At 43.2% G+C, this 25,469-nt stretch overlaps 1 protein-coding gene across 4 annotated transcripts in view; it reads left to right on the top strand.

Annotated features, from left to right (window-relative positions):
- Positions 1 to 13,880: 13,880 nt before the first annotated feature.
- Positions 13,881 to 25,469, top strand: part of LOC311137687 (prolyl 3-hydroxylase 2-like) — a 127,056-nt gene continuing 115,467 nt past the window's right edge. For all 4 annotated transcript variants that reach the window (XR_014613964.1, XR_014613965.1, XM_084172227.1 and 1 more), the window contains exon 1: positions 13,881 to 14,373. Coding sequence is in view for 2 of the 4 variants with exons in the window: in XM_084172227.1 (XP_084028353.1) it covers positions 13,954 to 14,373 (420 nt within the window). In the remaining 2 variants the exon portion in view is untranslated. The remainder of the gene's footprint in view (positions 14,374 to 25,469) is intronic.

Genomic DNA, 25,469 nt, shown 5'->3' with positions numbered 1-25,469 from the left:
AGAATGCTGAGTTGCATCCAAAGAACACCATACCTACTGTGAAGCATGGGGGTGGAAACATCATGCTTTGGGGCTGTTTTTCTGCAAAGGGACCAGGACGACTGATCCGTGTAAAGGAAAGAATGAATGGGGCCATGTATCGTGAGATTTTGAGTGAAAACCTCCTTCCATCAGCAAGGGCATTGAAGATGAAACGTGGCTGGGTCTTTCAGCATGACAATGATCCCAAACACACCGCCCGGGCAACGAAGGAGTGGCTTCGTAAGAAGCATTTCAAGGTCCTGGAGTGGCCTAGCCAGTCTCCAGATCTCAACCCCATAGAAAATCTTTGGAGGGAGTTGAAAGTCCGTGTTGCCCAGCGACAGCCCCAAAACATCACTGCTCTAGAGGAGATCTGCATGGAGGAATGGGCCAAAATACCAGCAACAGTGTGTGAAAACCTTGTGAAGACTTACAGAAAACATTTGACCTGTGTCATTGCCAACAAAGGGTATATAACAAAGTATTGAGAAACTTTTGTTATTGACCAAATACTTATTTTCCACCATAATTTGCAAATAAATTCATTAAAAATCCTACAATGTGATTTTCTGGAGAAAAAAATTCTCATTTTGTCTGTCATAGTTGACGTGTACCTATGATGAAAATTACAGGCCTCTCTCATCTTTTTAAGTGGGAGAACATGCACAATTGGTGGCTGACTAAATACCTTTTTTCCCCACTGTATGTTCAATATCAATGGCTTATATAATAATTGATCTCTATGGGTCCAGGTCCATCCATAATGGATAATCACTATAATAATGCTCTGGGAGAACCATGAAGTTTGTCACAACGTCCTTACTGATTAAAGCGCTGATACTAGATACCAAAGGCTCTCAGTGCTGATCAGTATCTGGATAACATGTATCTGGATAACGTGTGAAATGCTTGATAATGTATGTGATATCAATAGAGGTATACTTTCTGGGTGATTTAAATATTGACTGGCTTTCTTTCATCAGGCTGCCCACTCAAGAGAAAGCTTCAAACTGTAACCAGTGCCTGCAACGTGGTTCAGGTTATTAGTCAACCTACCAGGGTAGTTACAAACAGTACAGGAATTAAATCAACATGTATTGATCATATCTTTACTAATGCTGCAGAGATTTGTTTGAAAGCAGTATCCAAATCCATTGGATGTAGTGATCACAATTAAGTAGCCATATCTAGGAAAACCAAAGTTCCAAAGGCTGGCCCTAATATTGTGTATAAGAGGTCATACAATACGTTTTGTAGTGATTCCTATGTTGTTGATGTAAAGAATATATGTTGGTCCGTGGTGTGTAATGAGGAGCAAACAGACACTGCACTTGACACATTTATGAAATTGCTTATTCCAGTTACTAATAAGCATGCACTCATTAAGAAAATGACTGTAAAAACTGCTAAATCCCGTGGATTGATGAGGAATTTAAAAATGTTATGGTTGAGAGAGATGAGGCAAAAGGAATGGCAAATAAGTCTGGCTGCACAACTGATTGGCAAACGTATTGCAAATTGAGAAATCATGTGACTAAACTGAATAAAAAGAAGAAGAAACTACACTATGAAACAAAGATAAATTACATAAAGAATGATAGTAAAAAGCTTTGGAGCACCTTAAATGAAATTTTGGGAAAAAAGGCAAACTCAGCTCCACCATTCATTGAATCAGATGGCTCATTCATCACAAAACCAAATGATATTGCCAACTACTTTAATGATTTTTTCATTGGCAAGATTAGCAAACTTAGGCATGACATGCCAGCAACAATTGCTGACACTACACATCTAAGTATATCTGACCAAATTATGAAAGACAAGCATTGTAATTTTGAATTCCATAAAGTGAGTGTAGAAGAGGTGAAAAAAGTATTGTTGTCTATCAACAATGACAAGCCACCGGGGTCTGACAACTTGGATGGAAAATTACTGAGGATAATAGCGGATGATATTGCCACTCCTATTTGCCATATTTTCAATTTAAGCCAACTAGAATGTGTGTGCCCCCAGGCTTGGAAGGAAGCAAAAGTCATTCCACTACCTAAAAATAGTAAACCCCCCTTTACTGGCTCAAATAGCCAACCAATTAGCCTGTTACCAACCCTTAGTAAACTATTGGGAAAGAAATGGTGTTTGACCAGATACAATGCTATTTTACAGTAAACAAATTGACAACAAACTTTCAGCATGCTTATAGAGAAGGACATTCAACAAGCACAGCACTTACACAAATGACTGATGATTGGCTGAGTGAAATTGATGATAAAAAGATTGTGGGGGCTGTTTTATTAGACTTCAGTGCGGCTTTTGACATTATCGATCATAGTCTGCTGCTGGAAAAACGTATGTGTTATGGCTTTACTCCACCTGCTATATTGTGGATACAGAGTTACCTGTCTAACAGAACACAGAGGGTGTTCTTTAATGGAAGCCTCTCCAACATAATCCAGGTAGAATCAGGAATTCCCCAGGGCAGCTGTCTAGGCCCATTACATTTTTCAATCTTTACTAATGACATGCCACTGGCTTTGAGTAAAGCCAGAGTGTCTATGTATGCGGATGACTCAACACTATACATGTCAGCTACTACAGCGACTGAAATGACTGCAACACTTAACAAAGAGTTGCAGTTAGTTTCAGAGTGGGTTGCAAGGAATAAGTTAGCCCTAAATATTTCTAAAACTAAAAGCATTGTATTTGGGACAAATTATTCACTAAACCCTAAACCTCAACTAAATCTTGTAATAAATACTGTCATGTGGAAATTGAGCAAGTTGAGGTGACTAAACTGCTTGGAGTAACCGTGGATTGTAAATGGTCATGGTCAAAACAAATTGATACAACAGTAGCTAAGATGGGGAGAAGTATGTCCATAATAAAGCACTGCTCTACCTTCTTAACAGCACTATCAACAAGGCAGGTCCTACAGGCCCTAGTTTTGTCACACCTGGACTACTGTTCAGTCGTGTGGTCAGGTGCCACAAAAAAAGGACTTAGGAAAATTGCAATTGGCTCAGAACAGGGCAGTACAGCTGGCCCTTGGATGTACACAGAGAGCTAATATTAATAATATGCATGTCGATCTCTCCTGGCTCAAAGTGGAGGAGAGATTGACTTCTTCACTACTTGTGTTTATGAGAGGTGTTGACATGTTGGGTGCACCGAGCTGTCTGTTTGAGCTACTGGTGCACAGCTCGGTCACCCATGCATACCCCACAAGACATGCCACCAGAGGTCTCTTCACAGTCCCCAAGTCCAGAACAGACTATGGAAGGCGCACAGTACTACATAGAGCCATGACTACATGACTACATAGATATAAAAAAACAGATAAAAAAACAACTTATGGAACAGCGGGGACTGTGAAGCAACACAAACATAGTCGCAGACACATGCATACACACACACAATAACATACACACTATACACACACGTACAGTGCCTTGCAAAAGTATTCATCCCCCTTGGCGTTTTTCCTATTTTGTTGCATTACAAGCTGTAATTTAAATTGATTTTTATTTGGATTTCATGTAATGGACATACACCAAATAGTCCAAATTGGTGAGGTAAAAAAAATAAGCAAGTGGCACCATGAAGACCAAGGAGCTCTCCAAACAGGTCAGGGACAAAGTTGTGGAGAAGTAAAGATCAGGGTTGGGTTATTAAAAATATCAGAAACTCCATTATTAAAAAATTGAAAGAATATGGCACCACAACAAACCTGCCAAGAGAGGGCCACCCACCAAAACTCACGGACCAGGCAAGGAGGGCATTAATCAGAGAGGCAACAAAGAGACCAAAGATAACCCTGAAGGAGCTGCAAAGCTCCACGGTGGAGATTGGAGTATCTGTCCATAGGACCACTTTAAGCCGTACATTCCACAGAGCTGGGCTTTACGGAAGAGTGGCCAGAAAAAAGCCATTGCTTAAAGAAAAAAATAAGCAAACACTTTTGGTGTTCGCCAAAAGCCATGTGGGAGACTCCCCAAACATATGGAAGAAGGTACTCTGGTCAAATGAGACTAAAATTGAGCTTTTGGCCATCAAGGAAAACGCTATGTCTGGCGCAAACCCAACACCATCCCCACAGTGAAGCAAGTTTTTCATAGGCAGGGACTGGGAAACTGGTCAGAATTGAAGTAATGATGGATGGCGCTAAATACAGGGAAATTCTTGAGGGAAACCTGTTTCAGTCTTTAAGTCAAGAGACTTGCAGCTGTAATTGCTGCAAAACGTGACTCTACAAAGTATTGACTTTGGGGGGGGGGGGGGGGGGTGAATAGTTATGCACGCTCAAGTTTTGTTTGTTTCACAATAAAACATATTTTGCATCTTCAAAGTGGTAGGCATGTTGTGTAAATCAAATTATTCAAATCCCCCAAAAATCCATTTTAATTCCAGGTTGTAAGGCAACAAAATAGGAAAAATGCCAAGGGGGGTGAATACTTTCGCAATCCACTGTACACATGGATTTTTGTACTGTAGATATATGGTAGTGGTGGAGTAGGGGCCTGAGGGCACACAGAATGTTGTGAAATCTGTGAATGTATTGTAATGTTTTTAAAATAGTATGAACTGCCTTAAATTTGCTGGACCCCATGAAGAGTAGCTGCTGCCTTGGCTAATGGGGATCCATAATAAATACAAATACAAATATTTCATGTTGGGTGGAGTAGCCATAGCGGTTAAGCGTGTTGGACCAATAACCGAAAGGTTGTTAGTTCAAATCCCAGGGTGAGCCAACTACTAGGTGAAAAATCAGTCGATGTGCCCTTGAGCAAGGCACTTAACACTTAAATGACTAAGATGTTAATGTAAAATGAGTGAGAAACTAATCTTTATCCTATGTGTTGCTGCCTACTCCCTTTGTACCAAGTGCATTTTAATAAGAAAATAAAAACACTGTAGAAAGTGCGGAAATATGATAGGAAGCGTTCATTATGAGTTGGCTCTAAAGCAAAAGTGAAAGTAAGGTGTTATGGTCCAGTAAAGTCCGGTATGGCGTCCGTACCAGCAAAATAAATAGAGGGGGTAGCCTCCTACGCCTTACCACAAAAACATGAGCCTTATCACAATAATTTAAAAAAATGTCAAGAATAAACAATTTTTTATCATTACCACATGTCAGATAAACATGAAAAATTTGCTATTGAACTTGAAAACGGGTGGTATAGCAAATGCTCCTAAATGCGATGTGGTTCGACGAGAACACTGACATTTTGTCAAGGCAGAGACATTGTTGCCTATGAAAGGAAGTTAGGCTAGCTAGCAAGCATTTTAGCCTGGTAGCCGAGGACAACAAAAACTAATAGTGTGTCCTGTATGACAGAGTCATGGACCGTTTCATCAACATGAAAGAGAGGAGGATGGCGTTTCTCTACAATATTTACATTTTAGTAGACCCTTTCATGACAACTTGAAGCAAGCGGGGACAACAGACTGGGTTAGGGAGATATTGAATATGTCCGTAAACACTCCAGCCAGCCGTCTGTGCCGGCAGCCCTGCGAGGGTTAACACGCTAAAATGTCTTATTCACTTCGACCATGGAGAACGAAAGCTCACAGTCCTCATGAGTGGTGGTGGCCGACGTCAGCAGCATTGTTTTCCTCGAAGCGGGCAAAGAAGGTGTGTAGCTTGTCCGGGAACAAGGCGTCAGTGTCTGCGACGTAATTTTAAAAGTTAAATGACAAATCTTTACGACTAGGCCCCTATTGAATTAAGGCCAGGCACCACAGGCTGAAATGAAAACTTTGCATCTACCTATCCATTTTGAGATTTGTTGGTATTTTGGTCCACTTAATATTAGTATTTTTAAAAAGTAAACATGAAAATGTCCGGAAATGTATAGTATATATTCATTATTTTATCATACTACCTTCATCAACTTTTTAATTAATTTTAACCACTTTAAAATGGACATACAGCAATAATGTCAAAGCTCACTACATTGAATTACACAGAATTTCAAAGCCCATTTCATAAAGAATGTAACAAACTGGACTACATTTAGTAACTCACTTTGAAGAGATGGTGATTGGGTCTAAATAGGCTTTTGCCTTTTGGCATTTGGCAGTCTTAATTCAGTGTACTTGTCTTTAAAGCCATTTCCTGAAAGTCAGACTCTTCCCACACGCCAACTAATTTCTCAGCTTCAGAAGCATCTGCATTCACCACATTCTTTGTGGTTATCCTTAGATACGGTATATTCTCCAGACTTGCCCAGAGGGAATTGTTGATATGCTGTACATTTTTTATTATAGATATAATTTTTTGGGGAAATATGCGCCAAAATTGCATTTTACATACATGTCTTTAGTATTTTACAGATAGAAAGATAAAAAAAAGTATTTATCCACAATCTGCTCTGGACAAGTCTGTTCCTGGAGTGTCTTAACAAAATGGAACTAAAATATTTCCAGTGTCCAGAAAAATGAATTCTCATGGTATACAAATATGAGCATATACAATAAGATATCGCCTCATTTCCATATTTTAATAAAATATTTCCGAAATGTTTTATACAAAAAAGTATTTGATTTGTGTCTACATTCAACTGGTAAAGTTGATTGTGATATTATTAAGAAAAAAGAAAAGAAAAAGCCTTATTAGGGTGCCTGGCCTTAATAGGGATTGTTGGTGCATGCGCTTATAGGAGGTCCCGTACCGAGAATAAATTAAATCTACTTTCACCCCTGCTCTAAAGTATTGTGGCACATTCTAAGATCAGGGGCGGATTCCGGGCTGAAGCCCCTAGGATCAGGCCGATGAGGGGCCCAAGAGGCAGCAAAAAAATGTGGGTCAAAAAACAATAAATAGTAACAATATATATACAGCTCTGGAAAAAATTAAGAGACCACTGCACATTTTTCTTAAATCAGCATCTCTACATGTATGACAGCCATTCCATTCCAGTGTCTGTTGAATTCCAACACAGGCACACCTCATTCTACTGAATTAGGTACTGATTAGGTGATCACCTGAACCAAATCTTATTTAACGAGGAAAAGTATAAAAACCACTGCTGTGGTCATCACTATCCTCTTGCAATAGGACCAGCTGGATGGCAAAAACAGTGCTAATAGTACCTCAAAAGTAATATTAATTTTAAAAAATACTATTGACCATGCCAAAAGAGTTGAAAAGGAAAGTTTTGAGTGAGGAAAAGAAGGGTTCAATTCTGGCTTTACTGGCAGAGGGATACAGTGAGCGTCAGGTTCTTTCCATCCTTAAAATCTCAAATACGGCGGTTCTTAAGAACAAGGTCAAGCAGCAGACATTGGGGACAACAAAGCTACAGACCGGCAGAGGGCGAAAACGACTCTCTACTGACCGGGATGACCGCCAACTCATTCGAATGTCACTCAACAACCGTAGGATGACATCAAGTGACCTACAAAAAGAATGGCAAACGGCAGCTGGGGTGAAGTGCACGGCGAGGACGGTTCGAAACAGGCTCCTAGGGGCAGGGCTGAAGTCGTGCAAAGCTAGAAAAAAGCCCTTCATCAATGAGAAACAGAAAAGAGCCAGGCTGAGGTTTGCAAAATAACATAAGGATTGGACCGTAGAGGACTGGAGTAAGGTCATCTTCTCTGATGAGTCCAATTTTCAGCTTTGCCCAACACCTGGTCGTCTAATGGTTAGATGGAGACCTGGAGAGGCCTACAAGCCACAGTGTCTCGCACCCACTGTGAAATTTGGTGGAGGATCGGTGATGATCTGGGGGTGCTTCAGCAAGACTGGAATCGGGCACATTTGTCTTTGAGAAGGACGCATGAATCAAGCCACATACAAGGTTGTCCTGGAAGAAAACTTGCTTCCTTTTGCTCTGACATTGTTCCCCAACTCTGCGGATTGGTTTTTCCAGCAGGACAATGCGCCATGCCACACAGCCAGGTCAATCAAGGATGGAGGACCACCAGATCAAGACCCTGTCATGGCCAGCCCAATCTCCAGACCTGAACCCCATTGAAAACTTCTGGAATGTGATCAAGAGGAAGATGGATGGTCACAAGCCATCAAACAAAGGCGAGCTGCTTGAATTGTTGCGCCAGGAGTGGCATAAAGTCACCCAACATCAATGTGAGAGACTGGTGGAGAGCATGCCAAGACGCATGAAAGCTGTGATTGAAAATCAGGGTTATTCCACCAAATATTGATTTCTGAACTCTTCCTAAGTTAAAACATTAGTATTGTGTTGTTTAAAAATGAACATGAACTTATTTTCTTTGCATTATTCGAGGTCTGACAACACTGCATCTTTTTTGTTATTTTGACCAGTTGTCATTTTCTGCAAATAAATGCTCTAAATGACAATATTTCTATTTGGAATTTGGGAGAAATGTTGTCAGTAGTTTATAGAATAAAACAGAAATTGTATTTTTACTCAAACACATACCTATAAATAGTAAAACCAGAGAAACTATACAAAAAATACAGAAGATAGCCCTATTTGGTAAAAGACCAAGTCCATATTATGGCAAGAACAGCTCAAATAAGCAAAGAGAAACAACAGTCCATCATTACTTTAAGACATGAATGTCAGTCTATCCAGAAAATGTAAAGAACTTTGAAAGTTTCTTCAAGTGCAGTCACAAAAACCATCAAGGGCTATGATGAAACTGGCTCTCATGAGGACCTCCACAGGAATGGAAGACCCAGAGTTACCTCTGCTGCAGAGGATAAGTTCATTAGAGTTAACTGCACCTAAGATTGCAGCCTAAATAAATGCGTCACAGAGTTCAAGTAACAGACACATCTCAACATCAACTGTTCAGAGGAGACTGCGTGAATCAGGCCTTCATGGTCGAATTGCTGCAAAGAAACCACTACTAAAGGACACCAATAAGAAGAAAATACTTGCTTAGGCCAAGAAACAAGAGCAATGGACATTAGACCAGTGGAAATCTCTCCTTTGGTCTGATGAGTCAAAATTTGAGATTTTTGGTTCCAACCGCCGTGTCTTTGTGAGACGCAGAGTAGGTGAACGTATGATCTCCGCATGTGTGGTTCCCACCGTGAAGCATGGAGGAGGAGGTGTGATGGTGTGGGGGTGCTTTGCTGGTGACACTGTCTGTGATTTATTTAGAATTCAAGGCACACTTAACCAGCATGGCTACCACAGCATTCTGCAGCGATACGCCATCCCATCTGGTTTGGGCTTAGTGGGACTATCATTTGTTTTTCAACAGCACAATGACCCAACACACCTCCAGGCTGTGTAAGGGCTATTTGACCAAGAAGGAGAGTGATGGCGTGCTGCATCAGATGACCTGGCCTCCACAATCACCCGACCTCAACCCAATTGAGATGGTTTGGGATGAGTTGGACCGCAGAGTGAAGGAAAAGCAGAAAATTCTCAAATATAAAATATATTTTGATTTGTTTAACACTTTCTTGGTTACTACATGATTCCATGTGTTATTTCATATTTTTCATGTCTTCACTATTATTCTACAACGTAGAAAATAGTAAAAATAAAGAAAAACCCTTGAATGAGTAGGTGTGTCAACTTTTGACTGGTACTGTGTATATATATATAGTGTCCCAAATGGCACCCTATTTCCTATTGTATATAGTGCACTACTTTTGCTAGGGCCCGTAGGGCTCTGGTCATAAGTTGTGCACTATGTAGGGAATAGGGTGCCATTTGGGACTGATCATATTTTAGCCTAGTATGGGGGTTCATTATTAGAGAGAGATACAATCAGTTTGGCTCCATGGCCCACACCAAAACTTAGAATAGATATCACAGTGAAACCGTAAATCTTATCCCTCTGCCAAAACATGCTTTATGCCCCTGAGCTCAGAGGAGTTGCCAACTTTTGAAAGGTATCCAAACAATGACGTTAATTTTTTGACTGGAGGAGAGTATGATGCCTTGCCGATTGTTGTTGCTGCTCATTATATCTAGCCTCAGATAATACCTGTATTAAATGGTCTGTATTGGCTAGAGACATTATGGTTCACCACAGTGCCAAACACATGTTTTCATTGACAGAGGTGCATACAGAGTTAATGGTAATCTACTGAGAAAGTTAACTGTAGTGCAAAGATGATCTAATTGCTGGCTTACTAAACCGATGTAGACGTAGGGGTGGGCCATGTACAGTGGGGGAAAAAAGTATTTAGTCAGCCACCAATTGTGCAAGTTCTCCCACTTAAAAAGATTAGAGAAGCCTGTAATTTTCATCATAGGTACACGTCAACTATGGCAGACAAAATGAGAAAAATAATTCCAGAAAATCACATTGTAGGATTTTTAATGAATTTATTTGCAAATTATGGTGGAAAAATAAGTATTTGGTCACCTACAAACAAGCAAGATTTCTGGCTCTCACAGACCTGTAACTTCTTCTTTAAGAGGCTCCTCTGTCCTCCACTCGTTACCTGTATTAATGGCACCTGTTTGAACTTGTTATCAGTATAAAAGACACCTGTCCACAACCTCAAACAGTCACACTCCAAACTCCACTATGGCCAAGACCAAAGAGCTGTCAAAGGACACCAGAAACAAAATTGTAGACCTGCACCAGGCTGGGAAGACTGAATCTGCAATAGGTAAGCAGTTTGGTTTGAAGAAATCAACTGTGGGAGCAATTATTAGGAAATGGAAGACATACAAGACCACTGATAATCTCCCTCGATCTGGGGCTCCACGCAAGATCTCACCCCGTGGGGTCAAAATGATCACAAGAACGGTGAGCAAAAATCCCAGAACCACACGGGGGGACCTAGTGAATGACCTGCAGAGAGCTGGGACCAAAGTAACAAAGCCTACCATCAGTAACACACTACGCCGCCAGGGACTCAAATCCTGCAGTGCCAGACGTGTCCCCCTGCTTAAGCCAGTACATGTCCAGGCCCGTCTGAAGTTTGCTAGAGTGCATTTGGATGATCCAGAAGAGGATTGGGAGAATGTCATATGGTCAGATGAAACCAAAATATAACTTTTTGGTAAAAACTCAACTCGTCGTGTTTGGAGGACAAAAAATGCTGAGTTGCATCCAAAGAACACCATACCTACTGTGAAGCATGGGGGTGGAAACATCATGCTTTGGGGCTGTTTTTCTGCAAAGGGACCAGGACGACTGATCCGTGTAAAGGAAAGAATGAATGGGGCCATGTATCGTGAGATTTTGAGTGAAAACCTCCTTCCATCAGCAAGGGCATTGAAGATGAAACGTGGCTGGGTCTTTCAGCATAACAATGATCCCAAACACACCGCCCGGGCAATGAAGGAGTGGCTTCGTAAGAAGCATTTCAAGGTCCTGGAGTGGCCTAGCCAGTCTCCAGATCTCAACCCCATAGAAAATCTTTGGAGGGAGTTGAAAGTCCGTGTTGCCCAGCGACAGCCCCAAAACATCACTGCTCTAGAGGAGATCTGCATGGAGGAATGGGCCAAAATACCAGCAACAGTGTGTGAAAACCTTGTGAAGACTTACAGAAAACGTTTGACCTGTGTCATTGCCAACAAAGGGTATATAACAAAGTATTGAGAAACTTTTGTTATTGACCAAATCCTTATTTTCCACCATAATTTGCAAATAAATTCATTAAAAATCCTACAATGTGATTTTCTGGAGAAAAAAAATCTAATTTTGTCTGTCATAGTTGACGTGTACCTATGATGAAAATTACAGGCCTCTCTCATCTTTTTAAGTGGGAGAACTTGCACAATTGGTGGCTGACTAAATTCTTTTTTTCCCCACTGTACTTTCGCTCTTTAAAGCATTGAGTGCCCTCTACTGGGGCAATAACAGCATTCATCCCTTCAGCAACATGTTGCATAGTTTGCAATTTTATCCATGAGTTAGCTAATCATCCATAGAGTATTTCATAAGTAAGAATTTGATGGATCACTTGGCAGGTCACCGATGGATTAATGAATTGCCAACAGGTATAGCATGGGAGGGTTAATATCACAATCCTTATGACTTTTGATCCTTATGATTTTGTGGTATGGAAATAGTTATTCTTCCCCATACAAAACATGGTTGCATTAATTCATAGATACTGTATGCTGTGTTTAGATCTTGTTGTTGAAAGGAATAAAGCAGGGTTCCCCAACTGGCGGCCAGCAGGGCGGGTGATTTTAAACCCCCCCCCCCCTAGTTTTGTGAGCAAAGAAAATACATGTATTTTTATTTTTTATTGTTGGACATAAATGACTGTAAAAGCACTAGCAAATCAGCGCCAACTGATTTTCATTTGGGAAATCTGTTACAAAGTATTCCTAAACATAATAGAGAGATATATGTGATCGTATACAAATGTAAGCAAGGTTTGAAAGGATTATGTTTTAGTCAAATATTATGTCTGGTTGGGCCTCTTGCGGTCAACTTGCACTCTACAAATTATTTGTAATTATGGTCCGGCCCCCTGATCGTCCGGCCCCCTGATCATCCGCTCAATAAAAAATCGGCCCACGGCTGTATCTAGTTGATGATCCCTGGAATAAAGTATTGTTGATATACAGGTAACTGCCAAAATAAAGGAAACACAAAGTGTCTTAATAGGGCGTTGGGCCACCACGAGCCGCTAGAACAGCTTCAGTGCACCTGGAAGTCTTCTATGATAAACTCATTTGGTGTTTTGTTGATGGTGGTGGAAAACGCTGTCTCAGGCGCCGCTCCAGAATCTCCCATAACTGTTCAATTGGGTTGAGATGTGTTGACTGAGACAGACAGACAGACAGACAGACAGACAGACAGACAGACAGACAGACAGACAGACACACACAGTCTTGTATTGCTATCCTTGAATAGAATTGATTCCCATCCAAAATCCTATTTTCCCTAACCCTAAATCTAACCCTAACACTAACCTTAACCCTTAACCTAACCTTAACACTTAACCTAACCCTATACCTAACCTCTAAGCCTAAAATAGCATTTTTCCTCAAATGTTCCCACTTTTCCTTGTTTTACTATCCTTGTGATGACTTATGGTACCCACAAGGATAGTTAAACAAAAAACACACATACACATAACCCTTTAAACCCCCTATGCTCCTTTAAGACCCCTCTTTCAAAGTCACTGAGATATTTTCTTCTAGCCATGGTAACCAAAATAATGAGCAACTGGGTATTTTTATACATGACCCTAAGCATGAAGGGGTGTTAATTGTTTAATTAACTCAGGAACCACACCTGTGTGGAAGCACCTGCTTTCAATATTTCTTTATCCCTCATTTACTTGTTTTCTTTATTTTGGCAGTTACCTGTATATTCCCATAGGGGCAAGTAATGAAGCTCTGGAGAAAGTACTAGAAAGAGTATTGGGACCTGCAGGGGGAGACAATGACTGAACATTTTGCAGGGGGAAACAGTGACTGAACCTTTTCAGAGCGGGTTACTAGAGTTGATCTGAGGTACTGTGGCGTTGTTCTGCTCTAGCCATCCTTCGATCTCAGAGATCACAGAAAATGTTTGGTTAAAAGAAAACAAGGAATTAAACGAGTCCCATTTAACATTGTGTTGGCAAAATATAGACTAAAAGGTAGGCATGCAGTGTAACTTTAGCCTACAGTTACAACAGTACTATAAAACTCTAAAACTGAACAGTAGTTACACTGTATCCTGTGTGTTACTAGTATAGACTATACCTAGATATGTTGACACTTTAAACAGTAGGCTACATCCAGATAGGATTTATAATTTTTTGTTGTGAAGTAGCCTATAGTGTGTGTTCCCTAATGTGTCCCTGACTGAAGTAGTCCAATTTCCGCCCCGCCATTACCGTCCGGAACATCTACCAAAGGACGCATTGAATGGGAATCAAACCTTTCTCAACTCTTAGCCTACCACGTGACTGTCACATCTTCTATCTGGACTCCGCAAGCCGCCCTGGTAATTTTATCAGAAGACGGAGGAGCTTGTGCAAACTGGTACGTGTGAGTAGTGTCACACCAACGATAACTAACGCCGAAGATGGATGTTGTGAATTTTTCCATTGGTTGTATCTTGTCGATTGTCCTTCAAGCGCTGTTGTTGTCTTCTTCATATGGTTTGTTGGAGCCCTACGACCTTTTATACAACAATGCCGTCGAAGCCTTTTACAGAAGTGACTATAAAGATGTGGTGCGATATATGGAGGGTGCGCTCAGCAGCTACGCAGAAGTCCGCCAGACTAAAGTCCGATGTCGACTGAGATGCCAGGATCAGCACCCGTTTGATTCCGCTTCCATGGACCTGCAGTTCTTTGACGTGGTTCTCCGAAGATCCAATTGTCAGAACGAGTGCATTGAAGAGAAAGTTGGAACACAGTCCATGCACAAAGTCAGTGAGGATGTCATCCAGGATTTTCACAGACGAATCCCGTACAACTATCTTCAGTTGGCTTATCAGAAGGTAAGATGCTTTTTAGTAAATCTCACCAACAACTTTTGATGAGGTTCTTTATTATATTAGTCCTCTTTATTAGGCTAGAATGCATCATTCGGTGTCCTACACAGGCTACTGCAAAAAGCTCGTGCGCAGCTGGATTTACAGCCAGCTGTTGCTGCTGCTGAGCAACGTGACGCTGTCTCTAACCAGCGAGCTGTTGGGTGTGATACAATGTTGCCCTTTCAGTGGCGAAACGAGAAAAGATACAATGTTACGCTTTAAGTATATCTGCTATAGCCACCTGTATCAGTTTTGTTGCAAATCATTTTTGGGACTTGGGTGAAACTTTGTTTTTGTCTTTCAGCCTTGTTCTCTTTCCCCAGCCCTGCTGTATCCAATTACTAGCGTAAATATAACACATAACAGGCTATTGTAGCGCAGGTTCGACACTGAGAGAGGCATTTCCAGCAGTTATATGAAGCATCCTCACAAAACGTGCTATTTCTCTAAAGCAAACACGACTTTCTCACACACGCACGTACACTACCAGTCGAAAGTTTTAGAAAACCTACTCATTCAAGGGTTTTTCTTTATTTTTACTATTTTCTACATTGTAGAATAATAGTGAAGACATCGAAACTATGAAATAACACATATGGAATCATGTAGTAACCAAAAAAGTGTTAAACAAATCAAAATATGTTATATTTGAGATTAATCAAATAGCTACCCTTTGCCTTGATGACAGCTTTGCACACTCTTGGCATTCTCTCAACCAGCTTCATGAGGTAGTCACCTGGAATGCATTTCAATTAACAGGTGTGCCTTCTTAAAAGTTAATTTGTGGAATTTCATTCCTTCTTAATGCGTTTGAGCCAATCAGTTGTGTTGTGACTAGGTGGGCGGGGGTGGTCCATATAGACCAAGTCCATATTATGGCAAGAGCAGCTCAAATAAGTAAAGAGAAATGACAGTCCATCATTACTTTAAGACATGAAGGCCAGTCAATATGGAACATTTCAAGAGCTTTGAAAGTTTCTTCAAGTGCAAAACTTTTGACCGGTAGTGTACATTCATAGTAGGCTTACACACACCGCAGGTTATGGAATTGGACCATTTAGTAATAGCCCCTCCCCCACTCCCTCTGCCTGCACCCATTCATAAAGTTTTCCAGACAATGCCTCTGCCATTGAATCGAAACAGGTACACACATCTGTGAACTTGTTTTCCATCTCAGAGAATTTCATGCTTCGTTTTTATGGCCGGATGGTGTGCATGTGCCTTGCCAACAGCTGGCAGCAGCTGCAGAAGTGTGTGTGTGTTTGCTTTGGCTACCAGTTACTCCTCGATTACCAACCGGCCCGTTCCACAGAAACTCCTACACTGGTACCTAATTACATGGTGGTGCCACCCAAATCCAGATCTAAAAACACAAACATGTATATGCCTAACAACATCTCAAAACTAGTGAATTATTCCGATCTCTAAAGCACCAACAACATCAAATACACCATTTTGTGGTCAGTTGATTGTGAAAAAGAATTAATGCAGAAGTACCCTCAAGTAAATTGAGAATCATCATTGCAACCTATAATTGTATTTAATAGCCTATAGCCTACATTTACACTGTGATCAACCCTTTCCCCAGAGCACTTAGCTTTGACTGTGGTGCTGGCAGATGGGTGTGGGAACAATGAGAAGATCTATATGAACTGTGAAGAAATCTCAAGTGCCCCCTTCACCGCCAACCTCCCCCTTTAACACTAGAACCACTAAAGCAGTTATTTTCGCTGCTCATGATTTTATATTTGTTATTACTCTGCCATTTTTTAATGTCATGCCCCCCTCCGTCCTTCACTTTTCCTAAATACGTCTATATAACACACTGTCCTTGTTAGAATCTTAATATCACAAACACAACTGGAGTCATAACCAGTTTTATGAGGGCATGTCATTTTTTAAAAGTGTTTTTCCCCCATTGCCCCTCCTTTTCTTGACAGGAGGGTCTGCTCCGCTCCTTCTTCTGACAGTTAAAAGTGCAGTGCCCAGCTGATAATCACCCCAATAATTGTCTCGAAACTGAACCTAAACTATACCAAAACTAATTTCACACATATAACAGCAGATGAACTAAATGAAGTACAGTATGATGGGGGAGAAAGGGTGAGTTGAGGAGCGAGGGGAGGCAAACCATGCACAATTATGTCATCACCAATTGTGAATGAAGAACAGGGCAGGCCATTTATTATATTGATCCATTCTAATTATAATCTTACAATGGTATGCACCCTATATCAGTCCGCCAAACCAAAGCAGTCTTATCAGTCTACTCTGGCCTACTTGGAGTAGGCTACACAGTGAGAGCATGCGTAATTGTACATGCTGACTAGCTTTCAATATCTGGGAAAATATCCACATTGGGCAGCAGGTGAGCGAGTGTCGGAGAATGTGATGATGAGGCTTGTGGAACTTTATGTTGGTAAGGGGAGAAATGTCACCATGGACAACTTCTAAACTTCACTGTCAATGGAGAACAAGTTGCTTGCAAAGAAAATACGTCTGGCCGGCACCATGAACAAAGATGGGAGCTCCCTCCCTCTGCGCTAAATAAGGCACACGCACAGCCATAGTCCCCCACAACGGTGCTGAAGAATGACAAGATGACGGGGACAGAATATAGAGAAAACCTGGAGACTATTACGCACTACAACCAAACAAAAGTATGTCAAAGTGTCAAGCAAGTGGAAGTTACCAAAATTGTTAGGAAAAGGGATAACAGCTAAATGAAATCCAACTGTTAGAACTTTGCAGTCAGAATGACTGCTCATCAGCTTGAAGGGAGGGGTCCGTCGAGACCCAGCGGTCCTAGTGTTAAGGTCGACACTGAGTGTACAAAACATTAGGAACACCTTCCTAATATTGAGTTGCACCCCCTTTTGCCCTCAGAAGAGCCTCAATTCATCAGGGCATGGACTCTACAAACTGTCACGCGTTCCACAGGGATGCTTATCCATGTTGACTCCAGTGCTTCCCAACGTTGTGTCAAGTTGGCTGGATGTCTTTTGGGTGGTGGACCATTCTTGATACACACGGGAAACTGTTGAGCGTGAAAAACCCAGCAGCAGCGTTGCAGTTCTTGACACACTCAGTTCCTGGCACCTACTACCATACCCCGTTCAAAGGTATTTAAATCTTCTGTCTTGCCCATTCACCCTCTGAATGGCACACATGCAGAATCCATGTCTCAATTGTCTCAAGGCTTAAAAATCCTTCTTTAACCTGTCTCCTGTCCTTCATCTACACTGATTTGAAGTGGATTTAACAAGTGACATCAATAAGGGATCATAGCTTTCACCTGGTCAGTCTATGTTATGGAAAGAGCAGGTGTTCCTAATGTTTTGTCCACTCCGTGTATAATAATAGGGGATACGTGTAGGTCATGTATTGTAGTTGCAAGGCCTATGATGTTTTCAAGCAGAATAATAGGCTCAAAACAAGGTGGTAACTAATGCCGCCATGGCTGTTTTCTAGATTGCCTCCTCCACCTGTCTCTGCATGTCTCCCTGCGTGTTGATGTCTTTATGAACTGGCTAACATGGCAGCACATCAAGGCCTTGAGGTACAAAGGTAGATCTGAGGCATTCCTATTGGCTGGCCTAATACGACTATCGATAAGAGCAGGCTCTGTGAATGTGTGTCAGTGTGTGTCGAGCTGGCGGCGCGTGGTGTTGTCGTGCCGGGGGCGCGTGGTGGTGTTGTCGAGCCGGGGGCCCGTGTGGTGGTGTTGTCGAGCCGGGGGTGGTGTCGAGCTGGGGGCGCGTGGTGGTGTTTGTGAAAATAAACAACATTCCTCCACTATTAAAAATTCCAGCCTCGCACACCCACCTCTAGACCCGGCCTCTGGCATAATGGCCCCTTTCGGCCTGGCAGCAGAAGGGCCCACAGACACCAACACAGACGCCAACTGTTCTATCCTAGTCAGACTGGTGCGTGTCCCCAATTCTCCCACCATTTAGCCAGGCAAATATTTTGTTTTCCAGTTGTTTGCTTTGCTAAAAGGAGAGACACGCCATGCTTGTGCAGGAGATAAAGGGAGACTCTTGTACAGCCCGTGGGCCTGGCCTGGGTAGCCCCCAATAGTAGCTGGTGGTTTGCCAGAGCTGGCTCTACAGCCTAAAGCCACAGCAGGATCAAAGGCCCTCAGCGGGCCCTGGACTCCCAGGACCTGGTCTCATCGGCTCCATTGGGCTCTGGGCTAGGTGCTCATCTCCAACACATCCTGGGGAGGGCGACAGGTAGGCCACTCTGAGGCACGTGTGAACTGGTGTGAACCAGAGATTCTAACCACATGCTATCCATATAAGCCCTGTAGGGTGCTGTTTTAAATGAAAGAGAAGGTAGTTGTTTGAAAAAGAAAACAGGGTTGCCTCTCTTTAATGACTTGTTTCCCTTGTTTTGAAGTTTTGTTTGTGGCTAGGAAAGTTATTGCGTTACTGTTAACTATTTATTGCCAATTAACCGCAACACATTTATAGAGACAAAGGAACGCAATAAAATTTGATCACTTGGGATATGACTAGGGTCAGAGGTTATATACGGTTCAAATGAGGCCAGATTTGATTTATAATTAACTAATTAAATTATTTGACATATGAGGATAGTCTGCCTTTGCAAATTCCATCTGGCCCACCATATGACACATTGGACTGCACGTCGCTCTGTATCTCATTGTGGATAAACTGATTTCCCATTGTCACTTTGTTTAGGAAACTTCCTCTCCCAGCGGGACTTTATGAGTGACACTAGGTCACCACAGTGTCTGGATCCTGCTGTTCTTGGAGCCACAGCATTCCACAGTATTTACTTTGTTTCTATTCGTATCTTTTCTTATTTCTTATTGTTGTTGCATTGTCGAGAAGGAACCTGCCAGTAAGCATTTTGTTGAACGGTGTATCAAATCAAATCAAATTTTATTTGTCACATACACGTGTTTAGCAGATGTTATAGCGGGTGTAGCGAAATGCTTCTATCCCGTACATTCGGCTAATAAAACTTGAAACGTTTATCACCAGTCTTTCACTCAAGGCTCTACACCCATGAGCACTCCAGATACTTGTTTTTCCACCGTGAATGATGATTTGATATCCATTCAGCAGGCTACCTGTTGTTGTTCAGCTCCAACCCTCTCCTACATAGATCTCCTCTGAGATTAAGACATGGTCTGGACTTCTGTGGACCTGAAACCTCTGCATTGATCAGAGTGGGTGCGTGTAACGGTGTTAAGGGACAGGGGGGGGGGGGGGGGGTTGTGACCCTAACCAATTACAAGGACTCATTTTCCACTACGCAACAGTGTAGTGATCATCGTGGCATCTGTCTCCTTGAAAGCGCTGTCGTCACCCTGATACAATTAGCCAACCTTAGCAAACCTTAGCCAACCTTAGCCAACCATAGCAAACCTTAGCCAATCTTAGCCAACCATAGCCAACCTTAGCCAATCAGCCAAAAAGAGAAGGAAAACGAGGAGTTGATGTATTTCCAGTTTGGGATCCCCACACCAAATGGAACCCCAGCTAGGAGAGATCCCCACACCAAATGGAACCCCAGCTAGGAGAGATCCCCACACCAAATGGAACCCCAGCTAGGAGAGATCCCCACCCCAAATGGAACCCCAGCTAGGAGGGATCCCCACACCAAATGGAACCCCAGCCAGGAGGGATCCCCACCCCAAATGGAACCCCAGCTAGGAGAGATCCCCACCCCAAATGGAACCCCTGCTAGGAGGGATCCCCACACCAAATGGAACCCCAGCCAGGAGGGATCCCCACCCCAAATGGAACCCCAGCTAGGAGAGATCCCCACCCCAAATGGAACCCCAGCTAGGAGAGATCCCCACACCAAATGGAACCCCAGCTAGGAGAGATCCCCACACCAAATGGAACCCCAGCTAGGAGAGATCCCCACACCAAATGGAACCCCAGCTAGGAGAGATCCCCACACCAAATGGAACCCCAGCCAGGAGGGATCCCCACCCCAAATGGAACCCCAGCTAGGAGGGATCCCCACTCCAAATGGAACCCCAGCTAGGAGGGATCCCCACTCCAAATGGAACCCCAGCTAGGAGGGATCCCCACCCCAAATGGAACCCCAGCTAGGAGAGATCCCCACACCAAATGGAACCCCAGCTAGGAGAGATCCCCACACCAAATGGAACCCCTGCTAGGAGAGATCCCCACCCCAAATGGAACCCCTGCTAGGAGGGATCCCCACACCAAATGGAACCCCAGCCAGGAGGGATCCCCACCCCAAATGGAACCCCAGCTAGGAGAGATCCCCACCCCAAATGGAACCCCTGCTAGGAGGGATCCCCACACCAAATGGAACCCCAGCTAGGAGAGATCCCCACACCAAATGGAACCCCAGCTAGGAGAGATCCCCACACCAAATGGAACCCCAGCTAGGAGAGATCCCCACACCAAATGGAACCCCAGCTAGGAGAGATCCCCACACCAAATGGAACCCCAGCCAGGAGGGATCCCCACCCCAAATGGAACCCCAGCTAGGAGGGATCCCCACTCCAAATGGAACCCCAGCTAGGAGGGATCCCCACTCCAAATGGAACCCCAGCTAGGAGAGATCCCCACCCCAAATGGAACCCCAGCTAGGAGGGATCCCCACTCCAAATGGAACCCCTGCTAGGAGGGATCCCCACTCCAAATGGAACCCCAGCTAGGAGAGATCCCCACACCAAATGGAACCCCTGCTAGGAGAGATCCCCACACCAAATGGAACCCCTGCTAGGAGGGATCCCCACTCCAAATGGAACCCCAGCTAGGAGAGATCCCCACTACAAATGGAACCCCAGCTAGGAAGGTTGGAGTTGGAAGCTGGGTTTTTTAGAGTGGAAAAATATAAAACAAATTCTCTCCCCCACATTTCTATTACACAATATGCTAGAGCAGGATCTGGAGTGTCTGGCATGGGAGAGCAGATCCTGGTATTGGACTCTGTTGCTCTAGTGGACGATTGAAGAGGATTTGAGCTGAGAAGGAGGAAGGGGTCGAGGGACTGAATATTATTTACACCAAACAGAAATCCATCCTATCAGGGTGATCCCAGGATAGAGAGAATTTATCTCTGGAACCTTTTGATAAGGGATATTACCCACTAATGAAGGATAGTAGCTTAGACCGGGAAGATGTATGGTGAAAGGGCCAGAGCACAACCTTGGTCTCCACCTTCCTGCATTAAGAGCCAGCTCTAGCCCACAGATTAAGGACCAGGAGCGATGCAGTGTTTTCCCCATATGCATTTATTAGCGGTGGCCCACTGCACTTTTAAATGGATAAACGTTGGATCAATGACTGGAAGTCTACGGGAACAGCTAGCATTTCATTGCTCGTTTTCCCCCGCTAGTAGCAGTGCACATTCATTTCTGCATGTGTGCCACTCCTGAATCCACCGCAGGTTGGTTGACTCTGAAGCGTGCCATAACTAACTTACTGCACTGTGCCCACGGTGATCATGGCTGGCCCTAGACAGAGTGGCACTTGGCTCGGCCAAAGACTGTCTGCATGACTGCATCTGAGACTGCATCTGAGCGGATAACAGCATAGCAGGAATGTGGGTGCACTCTCCCGAATGAACTGTTCTGTGTTACGGCATCACACTAATGCTCTCTACCTCATTAACAATCAGAAGGCTAGGGGAAAGTAGGGAGGACATTGGGAGGCACTGCCTAGAAGACTGCAGTGTTTGCGATGGGAGATGAGGCTGCAGAGAGAGAGAGAGAAGAGAGAGACCTGGCCAGGAGGTGACATTCTCAACTGTGTTGACATAATTGTTAAGCCTTAATCAATCCACAGAGAGAAGTTGGTTGTCCATGCACTCATTTCTGCATCCAGGAGCAGGGGTAGTGTACACTTGGTAGTGTACACTAAGGGCAGGACAGAATTGGTGCTTCTGCTGTTTGTTTGATATTGGTTCCAGCTCCTTGCTTTAGATCAACCTGGGAATTGAACACAATGACACACAGTGCAGTCGTAATCATGTCTAATTTATTGGAGGATCACAATATCGCTCGTCATGGGAGGGAGCAGTAGCCTGATCCAAACAGCCGGTGACCAGAGTGGAGGGTCTCTCTTAGTTAGTCTTGTTTTCATTAAAGAGGCATTCATCAGCTTGAGTGAATCCGGGTTCCGGGTTTGGCATTGAGGTGAGGCTCCGTGTGTGTGTGTGTGTGTGTGTGTGAGTAAATATGTGATGTGATTTCTCGTGTGGCCTGTGAGGGGACGAACTCTTGGGTGTCTCCTTGGGAAGGATCCTGCCTATGGAAAAAGACTAAGTCTCTTGCCAGGCCCAGCATCTGTTAAGCTTGACTAAATGTAACTATGTGCTGTAGGTTTGGATCAGCTGTGGGACCCTCCATCTTCTCAGTTCTGAATTAACTATCTGGGATGTGAAACTTTGACAGCTTTGTGAGGATGGACTGCTGTAGCCAGAGAGCACTTCCATAGAGACCAAAGGGCCATTTGTCTATGGAACTGACAGTTTACTGTTAATCCCACAGAACTACACTATGGGCTTTGAGGGGGAGAGGGAGCGGGCGAGAGAGGGGGAGAGAGAGAGGGAGAGGGCGGGAGTGCTCTGAGTTAGTGTTGGGGAGGAGGGAGAGCTTTGAATTGGGGTTGAGGAGATAGAGGGAGAGGTATAGAGATAGGTATAGAGGGAGGAGGGAGAGGTATAGAGGGAGAGGTATAGAGGGAGGAGGGAGAGGTATAGAGGGAGAGGTATAGAGGGAGGAGGGAGAGGTATAGAGGTATAGAGGGAGAGGTATAGAGATAGGTATAGAGGGAGGAGGGAGAGGTATAGAGGGAGAGGTATAGAGGGAGGAGGGAGAGGTATAGAGGTATAGAGGGAGAGGTATAGAGATAGGTATAGAGGGAGGAGGGAGAGGTATAGAGGTATAGAGGGAGGAGGGAGAGGTATAGAGGTATAGAGGGAGAGGTATAGAGATAGGTATAGAGGGAGGAGGGAGAGGTATAGAGGGAGAGGTATAGAGGGAGGAGGGAGATGATGAGGTGAAAGACTAACTGTGGTGGATTCTTCCTGGGTGTATCTCACTGTCCAGTCTGTCACAGTGGGGAGAAATGAGAAGGGGGTGGTGTACACTGGGTAGTGTACTCTAAGGGCAGGACAGAGTTAGTCACCACCAGTTTGGTGTTTTGACTGAGGTGACATTGTCCACAGTCAGCCACTGGCTGATGTTATGTTCTTGAATGGCTCTCTGTCTTAAGAAAGACTCAGTTTTAGAATGGACTAAGCCCTTGTCTGAGAAGTTTCCACATGGAAAGTGACATTCTCAGAGTTTGCTGAGGGATCTTACGTCAGTAGCTAATTCTGCCTGGCCATGTGCTATAAATTCAGCTAAGCTCTCATGTTGCTTCTCTTCCCTGCACAGTATTTCCTGGAAGTTCTGGAGAGCTGACGTGTTTAGGGTGGGTGCTACTGAGGGGATGGGGGGCAGAAAAGGAAGTACACTCTATTTTTACATATTTGGAGAAAAAATACTTTGAAATCGCCCTCCTTGTCTTTTAATTTTTTTCAAATCAATCTAGATGTTTCCTTTTTCTGTGAAGCCTGGACCATTGCTTAATTGTACATCTGAGGTGATTAGTTTAGCTTGTAGTTGGTGTGCTGCCCAGTCATGCGATTAATTGAACCCTGTTCTAGTGAATTGAGTTAAACTCAGGGAGAATGACTGCCCCCTCTCATTGAAGCCACAAAGTTCAAGGCCAACCATGGTACTGCAGGCATTGTTTGCAAAAAACAGGATCCTCCATTCATAGTGAATGGGAAAATGGCAATCTTCGTGCTCAATCTTAGTGTTAAATAAAAAGACAATCATAGTACCAATAATTGCTTCTATTACACCTGATGTATGTCCTATAACCAATTATCTTTTAAATCGCACACAGAAAAAGTTATAAGGATAATTGAGTAGCTAATGGCAGCCTGCAGTACCCCGGTCAGCCTTCAACTTGAGATACTCAATGAGAGGGGGCAGCACCGAGTCAGCCTGCAACAATTATTCCTGGAGTAGCTCAAACTGTGCATGTTATGTCTACATAAATCTCCCACACGAGACACCATCTTAACCGACTTCTTTGGCTTCAAATGCACTATTGAGTCTTCATATTGGAATGAATTGTGTCACGTGATCGATGGCTTTGTCCATTCATATATACAGTCATTGGTTAAACTTGATTTAAGTCCTCTGTAGAAACAAAGAACTGGGGAGCTTTGGTATGTTTATTTAAAAATATATATTTCACCTTTATTTAACCAGGTAAGCCAATTGAGAACAAGTTCTCATTTACAACTGCGACCTGGCCAAGATAAAGCAAAGCAGTGTGATTAAAAACAACAACACAGAGTTACATATGGGGTAAACAAAATATAAAGTCAAAAATACAACAGAAAATATATATACAGTGTGTGCGAATGTAGTAAGTTATGGATGTATGGCAATAAATAGGCCATAGTGCAAAATAGTTACAATTTCGTATTAACACTGGAATGATAGATGTGCAGAAGATGATGTGCAAATAATAATATAATAATATGCCATTTAGCAGACGCTTTTATCCAAAGCGACTTACAGTCATGTGTGCATACATTTTTACATATGGGTGGTCCCGGGGATCGAACCCACTACCCTGGCGTTACAAGCGCCGTGCTCTACCAGCTGAGCTACAGAGGACCACGAGATACTGGGGTGCAAATTAGCAAAATAAATAACAATATGGGGATGAGGTAGTTGGGTGGGCTAATTTAAGAATGGCTGTGTACAGGTGCAGTGATCGGTAAGCTGCTCTGACAACTGACGCTTAAAGTCAGGTTGCGATAGTATAGAAGTGGCCTGGTCCTCAGATGTCAGAGCAGATCCATATGTCTCTGATTACCCACTGGGATTCAATCAACACAGCCACACTGAAGGAGCTGATGTGGGGCTGGTGTTGTGCAAGCCATGTCCAATCAGACAATAGGACAAACGTAGTAGCGATGTTGGATGACATCTACATTGTGATGCATGAGTCTAATGGAGCAGCCATGTTAGA

Source organism: Coregonus lavaretus (genome assembly GCF_964263955.1).
Source record: "Coregonus lavaretus genome assembly, chromosome: 11".
In the NCBI taxonomy this organism is placed as follows: domain Eukaryota; kingdom Metazoa; phylum Chordata; class Actinopteri; order Salmoniformes; family Salmonidae; genus Coregonus; species Coregonus lavaretus.
This window is presented reverse-complemented; position numbering and strand designations above follow the sequence as displayed.